The sequence below is a fragment of the Oxyura jamaicensis genome, chromosome 1 (assembly GCF_011077185.1).
Source record: "Oxyura jamaicensis isolate SHBP4307 breed ruddy duck chromosome 1, BPBGC_Ojam_1.0, whole genome shotgun sequence".
Taxonomy (NCBI): domain Eukaryota; kingdom Metazoa; phylum Chordata; class Aves; order Anseriformes; family Anatidae; genus Oxyura; species Oxyura jamaicensis.
In genome coordinates this window covers 136541482-136552800 of record NC_048893.1, presented here as the reverse complement: position 1 = coordinate 136552800, position 11319 = coordinate 136541482, and the positions used below count along the sequence as shown (strand labels likewise).

General features: G+C 40.6%; 1 protein-coding gene across 1 annotated transcript in view; it reads right to left on the bottom strand.

Annotated features, from left to right (window-relative positions):
* Nucleotides 1-1027: 1027 nt before the first annotated feature.
* The window catches only part of TMEM131 (transmembrane protein 131), a 94680-nt gene continuing 84388 nt past the window's right edge, over nt 1028-11319 (bottom strand). Inside the window, exons 34-41 of the mRNA XM_035334522.1 lie at nt 10101-10225; nt 9791-9949; nt 8877-9054; nt 8423-8544; nt 8223-8319; nt 7048-7145; nt 5598-5761; nt 1028-2129 (exon numbers count right to left, since the gene is read on the bottom strand). Coding sequence (XP_035190413.1) covers nt 1836-2129; nt 5598-5761; nt 7048-7145; nt 8223-8319; nt 8423-8544; nt 8877-9054; nt 9791-9949; nt 10101-10225 — 1237 coding nt within the window. The 3' untranslated portion in view covers nt 1028-1835. The remainder of the gene's footprint in view (nt 2130-5597; nt 5762-7047; nt 7146-8222; nt 8320-8422; nt 8545-8876; nt 9055-9790; nt 9950-10100; nt 10226-11319) is intronic.

Genomic DNA, 11319 nt, shown 5'->3' with positions numbered 1-11319 from the left:
CAGCTTCCTTCACCCTGAGGTTACCGCTCGGTTACCTTCCCAAGCTCCATCTTACAGAGAAGCAGGCCCCGGCATGCCAGTAGCTGAACCACTTATTCTTCATTTTGCATGCAGTAAGAGACTTGTTTGCCCAGTTGCTCAAAAGGAAATTACACATAAACCCAAGCTGCACATTTCATTAGCTGGCATGGCCCTGGAAATGCTCAGATTTTAAGAACAAAGGAGTTCCAGCAACTTTACATTTCAGAGCTCTCTCTCTGCAGCTGCTGCTGGTGGCAGCAAGACAACAGCAACCTGACCTCTGTGGAGATTTTGCTTGCATAATGCTAGCTGGAAAAGTGGTCAGTTTAACCCTTCTGTTTTTTGGTTTTTGTTTTATTGCATACAATGTTCTTTGTAGCATAAGGTTTTAATTAAAATATCAGGTTCCTACACTTTAAAAAAAGGATTCTGATAAAAATCTGCTGTAAATGTTGAGCAATGCCGCTGAGCTCTAAGTGATTTTATGATGCTAGTGTCTATTGATGCTTCCTTGTAACAGAAAGTTCCTTTTTTTACCTGGCATTAGCACAGATGAATATATTTAGTCGCTTAGACTTGCCTTACAGCTAGTGGAGAGAAAGACACATTAAAGGAAGAGAGAAATTGTGTCTACAAATAGTGAAGTTCTTTAGATCTGTCAGAGAAGTGTTACAAAGGTATGGGTGCAGCGTGAAGAACAGCAGCTGCTCTTGTGCCTGATATTCACAAACTTTAATGGTCTGGATGTTTTTTCAGCATTTTGTTACCCAGCAAATCTTCAAGTGGGTGGCATCTCAAAGCACTGTGTAACCCTGAAAACAATTTATAATTCTTATATGCTACAAACCCATACTGCTGAGAAACCAGGTTTCAGTTGCAGTGAAGTTTCTGTTAATACAGGCGCTGTGCACAGGAGATTTTGGCCTCAAGGCTACCACCATCAAGTGGATTCATGCAGGCACAAGCTCAGAGAATAGTTGGAGAACAGAACTACAGTAGACAGATCTTGAAAAAAGCATTATTTATTTTAAAGTACAACCCAAAGTTGTATCCCTAAGAAATGCACAAGGTATCTTGTTTCTTCCACAAGTCTTGGCTGTGTGCATTTCAGTTCAACTTAAAAATGCATTCAGGTTTACAAATGTACAAACAGCACAAAGTGTATTACAGTCTTAACAGAATGCTCTTACATTCAGCCATTTTACTCTTAAGGTTTTGTGTCGGTTTTGTGTTATTTTTTTTTTAATTATTTTTTATTTTTTCATTTTTTTATATTTTTTATTTTATTTTTTTTACATTCTTAGAACCTGTGTTAACAAAGACAGCCTTATTTTAAAAAAATACTCTGCATTTCAGCACAAAGTGCCTTTTTTTTTTTCTTTAAATTAGAACTTGGAGGGTAATACTGGAAAAAATTTAAAAACCAAAACCGGTACTTTCATAAAAGTATTGCATGCCAGGACCGTTGTATAGTTCAAATTGTTTCCTAAATGGAAGTGGCAGATGGTAAAATATGAAACCAGTGAAATTGTTCAGATTTACAGGCTTTAGCTGCAGTTTGGATTTGTGACCACACCCAGACTTTTTCAAGCTTATCTGCAATCTCACACTACCATATCGCAGGATAGACTTTAAAAACGAGCAAGTGGTGAAAGCGTGGCTGGCGGGATGAAGGGGAAGGGAAGGAAAGGGGCAGGAGAGAAAAAAGAAAAGCAATGACCAGCAACAGCCTGAAAACGATGTTTCAAAAATCCGCATTCAGAATTGTTTCATGACCTGGATGAGAGTCCTTTCCTTTTGCTTGACTGCAGATTTCAGTTTTCGTGAGGATAGTGTGAATTAGACCAAGGATCTGAACTTCTTCTTCCAATTGTTGGGCTCCAAATTCTCCAAGGATTGTAGGTCTGTCCCATGTCTTCAGCAGGATTGGCGACGGCGGCAGCAGTGGATGGAGGAGGAGGAGAGGAGTTTTCGCTACCCATGAGATCAATACCTGACAAGGCGTTTGTTGGAGTGGTGAAGGGAAGGCCACTGTTGAGATTACTTGACCAAATGGAACTGCTGAATGGAGTGGTGGACCACAGGCCGCTTGGGTTGCCAAGGATCGACTGCAGTAAAGACAGAGCCGAGTAAGTAGCTGTCCGGTAACCTCTGTTGTCACTTCTGAATTCTATTAATTTTCCAGCCCCCCGAAAGAAAAGTATCCAAGAAAAAGCAAGCCTGCTGTGGAAGCCCTTCCATCATCACTGCAACGTGCAGTTTTGAGATACCTTTACTAGAGTTCACCCAGAGGGATCACAACACTATCGATGTCACCAAGTGTGTCCAGTAACTGATGGGCCAAAGAGTGCAATTACATCACAGGCTTTTACACTATTTTTGTTTGAGCTTATTCATTCCCATACCATTACTAATTTAAGCACTACAGGTATTCAAGCTTAAACACACAAAGGCCAAAGAGCTTAATTAAACTAGTTAGAACAAGGTAGATAAACGTGGTTCAAGTCTGGAAAAAAAACAACAACACAGAATTCAAGTGGAAGGTAGCAGTGAAGTTTATTCCTTGATCCTTTTTTGGCAGTTTGCAAAGCTGTCTCCTTGTTTTCATACACAACCATTAAAAGAAATCATACAGTTTGGATGACCCTACCTGTGTTCAGCCCCACTGTATCTCCCCATATTCCCAGTATTTGCTCTTTTCTCCCACCCAGATGAAGGGAGGTGAGATGGGATAACTGGCCATTTGCCATGGAGTTCAGAAAGTCTGTCTTGCCTCTCAAGGCAGGTCTCTGACAAGTGGCTGTGGTGCAGACACAGCTGTGCTGCAACATGTCACAAAGGCACTTGGGAGGCATGGGACAGGTACAGCAAGCCTAGAGAACGCATGCAGAAAGGAACAGGGCGCAGTTTCTGTGATCTGTTTCATTACAGCCCAAAGAGCAGCAAGCAACAAGCAGAGGAATCTAACCAACGCTGTTGTGGAAGCGATACTCGGAAGCAGCCAGAGATGGCGACGAGAAAGGTTAGCGTAACTTCCACGCTAATGTTAGCGCAGAACCTGCTCCATGTAGGCTTAGCGCACTACACACCTCAGTGCCAATGGACTTAATGCACATAAGCTGTAAATTCAATTTGCAAATATACAGTAAACCTGATACATCCAAAAGGCAGCGGGCTTGCTGAGTACGTGCTGTCAGGTACAAACAACCCTGTGTTTGGATTTACTGGGTGGAGAGATGGCATCCCTTCCCAAGATCTCAGCCCTCAGATAAGGCACACTGAAGGTTAACCAGTATCAGCATACTCTGCATCTGAAGACTAAAATCAAAATCCTTTTAGAAAACTAAACAAGATAAACTTGATTTTTTCCCCTGGAACGAAGATAAATTCAACCTAACTGTATCCGAATCTGGTTAGACACTAACAAGTTAGCAAAAGGCCTTCATTCAGTTTGATACACAGAGGTGGGTAGGAATTTTGAGCATCTGAAAGGGTTAAACTAGGCCAGCATCATTAGGACCCTCCAATGTCACTGAGACGTCGAGTTAAACTGGGGTCACAGTTTATAGCCGTTACGTAAGTAAATGGTTATATTTAAGCTGTGCAAGCATTAGACTACTAAGCCTGCAGCAAGAAACACTCATTCTGCTGCTCAGACAGCATCCCTGGCACACTAAATCCACTCTGTTCCTTGCTATGGGCAAAAGAGCCAGGAACTATCCCTGCGGGTCCCAAAAGCACTTGGGAGAGACTGGTAGAAAGGCAACCGCTCATGAAACAGAAGTGGCCACCAGGTAAGGGCTGGCAGAGAAGAATACCTTTGATTAGACAGCCGCTCCTTTTCAAGGCTTGTGGAGGGGGGTGCAAAGCAGCCCACGTGCAGAAGCACACGCAGGATAACAGAGGAAAGACAAATAAGGGGCTGTCATTAGAAAGAAACTTGGGGGGAAAGCAGCAATAATGCAGCAAGGCTTCAGGGGAGAAGAGATGCAGAAGTCAAACGCTGTTTAGTACAAAAGCAAAGAGTTATGCATAAAATAGGAGAGCGGGAGGAATAAGGAAGGACACATTCAACTCCGCAGAACCCTTCCTAGAGAAGAGGGTAATACAGAAGCCACTATATAGCTGCTGTTTGTATAGCTGCTGTTTGCAAGAAGAGATCTGGCTTTTGTGCCAGAAAGAAAAGCACAGGCCCTGGTCTGGTACCTGTTGTCTTATCTAGAATTTAGCTTCAGTGGCAGGAGTAGCAAAGTTTTCCTATAAAAAAATACTCACCATAAGCACTTGAAAAATTACTAAAAAAATACTATCAATAAAAAGGCTTTGTACATTTCAATCTGTTTCCTGCATTCTTGTTTATTACGTGATCTTCTTGAATAATGTCTAAAATGCTTTTTTTTTTTTTCAAAGCAGAGACTAACAATTCTCCTCTACTATTTGTCTGGCTTCTCAATGCTTCCTTCAGCACACTTCCACGTATTTTTCAGAAGCGGCCAGGAAACAGGTTGAGAGCTGGAGTGTTCTGGTTGTCCTTGATCCCTTCTTTCATCACTTGATGAGAAAGAAATCTGTCCTCCATGTGTCCAAGAAGCAAAAAATTCCATTTTTATATATTGTACATATACGTAGTTTTACACAGCAATGCTATAGCTACAGTTTAACCACGTGACAAAGAAGGGATCAGCAAGTGTGCGTCTTTAGGAAGCCGTGTGATGTTCTTTGGATTCCCCTGCCTGCTGCCTGCCCCCACTGCATCTGAACTGCTTGCTACCAGGTGAAGTAAATACTGCATCTTATTCACTGCAGAAACATTTTCGGAGGACAAGATGAAGAACAGTTTCAGCTGACACTGAAGACAGCTATTGTGGTATAAATTTTATTCTGGCATAAAGACAGAAGGATGATAGAGCAAAGCTACAGTCTGTGTAAAAGTTTTTAGGTGTGTGGTTTTTTTTCTCCTTTCCACCACTGTCTATACACATCTTTTGTCAAGATCTCCAAACTTAGTTTAAAGACTTCACTTTATGCTCAGTCCTCTAGTGTTTTTCTGATGCTGAAAAACACACTTGAGTTTTTTGTTTTTGTTTTTGACTTTTCGATTATTATTATTATTATTTGGACTTGTGTTAATTTACAAGGTGCCACTCTGGATTCAGCAAGCAGAATCAAAATCTGAAAGTTATCATATGGCTGTTTTGCAACTGTCCATCAAATTGGAAGTGACGGAAGTGGCGTTCAGCCACAGCGCGTGTGCAGAATGTCTCCTCACAATCCTCAAGCATGTGGAAACAGAGCACCCTTTTGTAAGTGCTGTATGACCCTCTCATGACATATTTTTTGTGAACCAATTGACTTGCCTTCCTTCATTACCTGCATGTGAGCAGAGCAATCACTTTGTCCAACAGCCATTTCAACTTAAATACCACAGAACAACGAATACCTTTAATTTTCCTTTTTCTTTATAATTCAGCTGATTTTCTTCATCTACACTAAAAATCCCCTAAATGAAGTTACATGGCAGGCACAGAACAGGTTGGTAACAGGAACAAAACACTGTATTTGCACGGAATACTTACTGCAGTTGTATGAGTTGGAGAACTCGAGCTTGTTGGCCAGGAGGGTACAGAATCTGTAGCTGAAGGATCCCAGATGGATGATGGAACATTATTGAATTCACTCCAGTTTCTTTGAACATCCTGCCCATAAGCAGATCGAGCCGAACCAAGCTTGCTAAAGACCTCTAAAAATAAAATGAAATAAAACTGAGCACATGGCTGTTCCTCCTTTTTCAAGAAAAACTGCAGACTAATATTGTTCACTGTTACTTTCCATATTTTTCTAGTAGGTCCTGGTTCAGTACAAGAAGGGAGACTAGAAAAGGTCACACAGTAACACAGATCTCATCTCACTTGCCCTGTATCGGACACTGGCTACAAAGTTAAATCAATATTGTAGTGGGGAAAAAAAAAGTTCTGCACTTACTGTGCACAATTCAGTATCAAACTATGGAACTGATTTTATTCCAGATACTGTTTGCACAAAGCCAGGTAGTCAGAGAATCTGGCACAAGCACAGCGATACTGAAAATCCTGCCAGTTCAGCATTACAAGTGAACTGCAGTTGGAGTAGGTGACGGTGCTGAAGCAGCCTCTTGCAAGCACAGCACGCCCTTCCCAGGTAGGGGACAACGGCACTGGCTGTGCCCCAGCCCACCCAGACCCCAACTCTGCTAAGGGAAGCAAAGGGCAGCTCCAGCACTCATGGTTTGCAGAGTCCCTGCGCACAGAATTGATTCCAGGCATCTTACTGCAGTCCCTCAAGTCACTGATGCCAGGTGTTTTAGATGAAGGTGCAAGCAGACCCCCAGCATTTTTCAGCAAACACACAAATGGCATGTAGACACCTTAAAAAATACCATGTGCCCCCAAACATGGTATGCAAATCTACATTAAGTATGTAGAACGTTTGTCCCCTACAATATGGCCTGCCTGCATTAAGGTCTCATCTTATTAGCCATTTATAGAAAGTTTACCTAAATATTTATATTTATATATTTAAATGCAGGAATTAATTGCTGGTTTTAATATGCATCAGCTCATTATGCAGCTGTATGAATGCTAGAGGAATACACCAGATGAAAGCAACGTGAGGGACAGACCATTACCTCATGTATATAGCAATGGTTTTATGCAAGTGTGAACTGTTCAGGAAACCACAGGCTTAGTGGCACACTTTTGAGACTTACTGTAAAGCTTTGGGGGAGGGATGGAGGGGAGGAAGACAAACAAAGAAATTTTTCTGAAACTTGAGAAACTTCAAAGCAACTATTTTCAGCACAACAAAATCTGAAAGTTTCCACTAACACTCTCTGGGCTGAAACACTGAATGTGGCAACAATTTATAATGCATTTTCCTATACAGTCATCCTTTTGGGGGTAGGCATGGAAGCATGGGCCCATGCTAAGAGTGGTGTCACGGAAACATTTCTTTACCTGTATTTGAAAATTTTTGGAAAGAAAACCTTACCTCCAGTTAAGTTAAAAGAATGTCCAAACGCAGAGAACGAATTGAGAGGCGTGAAGTCAGGACTGCTGGGATTGCTGATAGGACTCCACAAACCCGAACTAAATATTAAGGAGTAATGGGAAAGAAATACACAACTCATTAAAAGAAGTATTACCAACAATTAAAAACTAACAAATACATATATATAAAAATGTGTGTGTACACATACACACACAATACATATATAAAACCTAAAATGGTGATAAAGTGTTGGGAAATTAACTTACGTTCATTTTAAAAAATGATTACAGCAAAACATTACCCTGCGTACACATCCACTTTGGAGCAGCACACTACATATAATGCTCTTTAATCTGTATACTGAGCTCCAACAGAAATCTGAGGATAGCTCTTTTGCTGTTTTTCAGAACGCTTGCAGACATAGTGCATTTTTTTGAGAAGCAGATAAAATTTAGAACTGCTCAGGAGCTGTAACAAATGCTCACACTGTAGCTTGTGGGCAAGTTTATCGAAAATACAGATGGGAATCAGTGATAAACATTTACAAAAACAAACCAGAAACCCACCCACAAACCTTGCTTAGAAAAGCAACTCCGTTGTGTATTAAAACTTGATTTCCAATCTCATTCCTATTCCAGAAAGGCTAACAGACACACACTGCTCTTTACAGACATGCACAGCCAAAATATATCAGACAAGACACTGCGCAGTGGGGAATATGACAGAGTGCAGCTATACTCTGTTTCTACACATGACAAAAAGGCCAGTTATTGTTCTGGTCTTACTGTTAAAATTGGGAGTGACAGACATTGCTGTACAGCGTGAAATTCTGCCTGTGAATTATTTTGAGTCACCCTGGTACATACTCCTCAATACTGAAACAGCCAAGATGATTTCTTGTTGTTTTGATGCCCATCGAATACAAAATTGAGTTACTGGGAATGAGGGGGGAAGTTCCTGTCACATCCAGAATATCCTTCTCTCCACTTTTGAGTCTCTTGTAAGTTCTCACTTATTTTATTTTTTTTTCTGTAAAGGAGAGATGCTGTGCCTGAACTTTGTATTATTTCCTTTTTTTTTTATATATAAAAAAAAGAATAAACTCTGCTCACTACCTTCAAAATGCTATTAACTGCTTTCTAGGAGCCTAGATATTCAAGAGGTATAAAGATTACCTGTCAGATCCATCACTGTCAACAACTGCATGGGAAATGCTGATATTGCTGGAAACATCTGTCTTACTTGGTGAAACCTTGGGTAAACCACTGCCACCTGCAACAATATATCTAAACTGAGCAAAAAGTAAACCAACCAACTAAATACAATATTCAGGAAATACTCATAGGTATTTAGTATGTCAAGCTGGTTCTAGTACCTGGGCTCTTGTCATAACCAGCAGCTACAGCAGCAAAAGTGGGGTTACCATTCCTGCCTGGAAGAGAAGCTGCCTTTGCCAGCTTGTGTTTGGTACTACTAGGCTGCTTGCTTTTCATTTCGCTGAAAGGTAAAAGAAGGAAAAAAAGGTTTAAGGTTTTGGACTTCAGCACTTTGATGAACAACCAGTAATCTAAACTGGTAGTTATGAAAATGTTAGCAATAGTTCAACAGTTTATCTAAGTGCACTTTTCTCTAATCTACCAAGTTGTAACAAAACCCAGAAAAAAAGATAAATAGCATGGTAAGATAGGCACAGTAATATCTGCAAAAAAGCAGTTTCCATGGGAAGAGGAAATGGGTATGAGAAAAGGGAGATGAACCATATCAAGCACATCGGTTCCTCAAGTATTCTGTGCTTGTGACATCAGGAGGAAGTACAGATTTGAACTCACTTGCTGCAGCTGCTGTTCACAATGCTGCTGTAAGTGCTTCCGCGTGGCCCAAGAGCTAAGGATGCGGGAGGAGGAGGAGGAGGAGATGGAGAGGCAGGGGTAGGTGAGGGCTGTCGCTGTTTCAGGAAAGCATCTGCATTCATGGTTTGTAGAGAGAGTTTATAAAGGTTGTCCGTAGCTATAAAAAGAAGCATAAAATACCTTCCTGTAGTATTTGCTTTTAAATGATGGCTACTCATACTCTGCTATTATTCTGTTCAAACTGAGGAATTGTTTCAAAGGCTGTTCCCAGTTACTGAGGAAGTGGCTCTTTCCCATATTCACCTTCTACCGGTCAGGTTTACTAAATACTGTGAGACTGTATATCAGTAAAAGCACCAACATAAACTGATTTGCATGGAAGAAAAAGAATGAAACTTTTAACCTTTCTAAGTGAGCACCGTGGAGAGAGATGACTTTATGATCACATGCAACCAAGAGAAAGGTGACTCGGTTCCCACAAGGGGACTTAACATGCAACCAAAACTTGTAATAGTGCCCCATGCTAAGCACTGCAATAATGTGTTTCCAATGGTTCCTCTCAAGGAGGGATCACAATTTAAACTTTGACTGCAGCAGACTTGAGCAAGCAAAACTCCATCTGCTGCAGAAAATACATTTTGTTTTCAAGCGGTAATTCTCATTTCCTCAGCAGCTTCTGAAGAATTATTCATCGCTGAAGAACTGCGGAATGACCCATGTGGTTTTCAAATCTCCCAAACTGTACAGGCTGCTATTAGTATTAGGCCTACAGCAGAAAATGGGAGTACAGCTATGCAGTGAAAAAAGGCTAGGAGGATCTATAAACAGATTAAGCCTGCCTACAGATATTCCTTGCAGAAGACTAATTCTGTCATCCTCTAGTGACTACTTACAGCTGCCAGCTTTGTGAAGTGGCACAGAGTCCCACTCCGGTGGTGGAGAATCCTTTTCGCCTTCTGAGCTGCTGGTGTTTCCTAGTTCCTGTCCAGAACCACTGGGGAGAAATTTTGCTAATACTGATGGCCTGCTCTCCATTAACTTACTGTTTGGGCCTATTAAAACAAACAAGCAAAACAAAAGCAAGTCTGTGGATAATAAAGTGAGCAGCCTTTTAACACCAAACTGAGAATTACACATTTAAAAGGGGTTGCAAACAAGCAGAATGAAAGTTCCAAGTTATTTCTGAAAACAGCCTCATACTACCTCTTGTTTTTGGGAGGTTTCTTGATTTGGACCCATTCGTCAAGAGGTGCTGTGTAGATATCTTGGATGGAAAGGTCTTGCGCTGCTTGTTTTCCAGTGGGGGAGTATAAGATAATTCCAAGGAACTAAACAAAAATAAAGATCCATTTATTTTTTTGCTCTCTGAAGTGCTGAAGATTTTTTAAAAATAATTTTTATATACATAATGTACAATATATACTTTTTAAGAACTATACATATATACATATGAACATATATATGCCTGCCATACAGTAAGTTTTACATAAGACTCATCTCCTGTGGCTTTCTTATGTCAAACTTAGGCTCACTTCAAAGCTATTCATGAACCTAGTTTTGCTGTCATCTCTTGTATTCCTCCTATACGCAGCTCCACCCTTTCATCCTTCCTAACCCCAGCTCATTTCCCTCCCACACTACTGCGCATATGTACTGTGGCTCACTCATCATAGCCTTCATCCCGGAGCTCTAGGATTACAAAACCTGCTTGATTATGCAGGGGCAACCAAGAGATGGCAATTGGTATTTTACTACTCTCATGACACTTGCATGCCCCTCAAACTATTGCCGTGAATGCACGGGATGATCTATTAATCAATGACAAAACTATTCCAACCCACCAGCAAATTTATTTGGCTATATACTTTTCTTTCTCCAGCTATGTATGTCTCACTTACTGTAAATTTTCTAGGGATAAACTATTTTATTCATTTCTTGCAGAAGAGTTCCAACTCAACTCTTACTTGGGCCTTTAAATACTGTCACACGTAATAAACTTGTGCTTTAGACGACAGAGGAAAGTAGCTAACAGCAAGAAGAAAAAAATTCAAAGGGACTTCACCTGGCAATGTTCTCAGAAACGTTCTGAAGAAAATGAATGTATACTAACTACTTGAACTAAATCTCAGTCTAGTATTAACTACAGCAACAGGGAAAACAACGCAATATACCACACCTCCGTATGTGGCAAAGTTTACCTTTGTGGCTAATACTGATCTGACTTTAGAATTTCAGAATAAGATTTCAAAATGAACTGGATACAGCAAGACCAAGGTTGTTTGTTTTCCCTACTCTATAATCTGAAATCAATTATCTGTCTGTGAAGGAAAGGGACTGACAGCAGCAGCCTCCTTTAACAACATATCCAAGACACCAATTTTATTCTGATAAAAATGAAGGGAATTGCATAGCTGTAACTCCA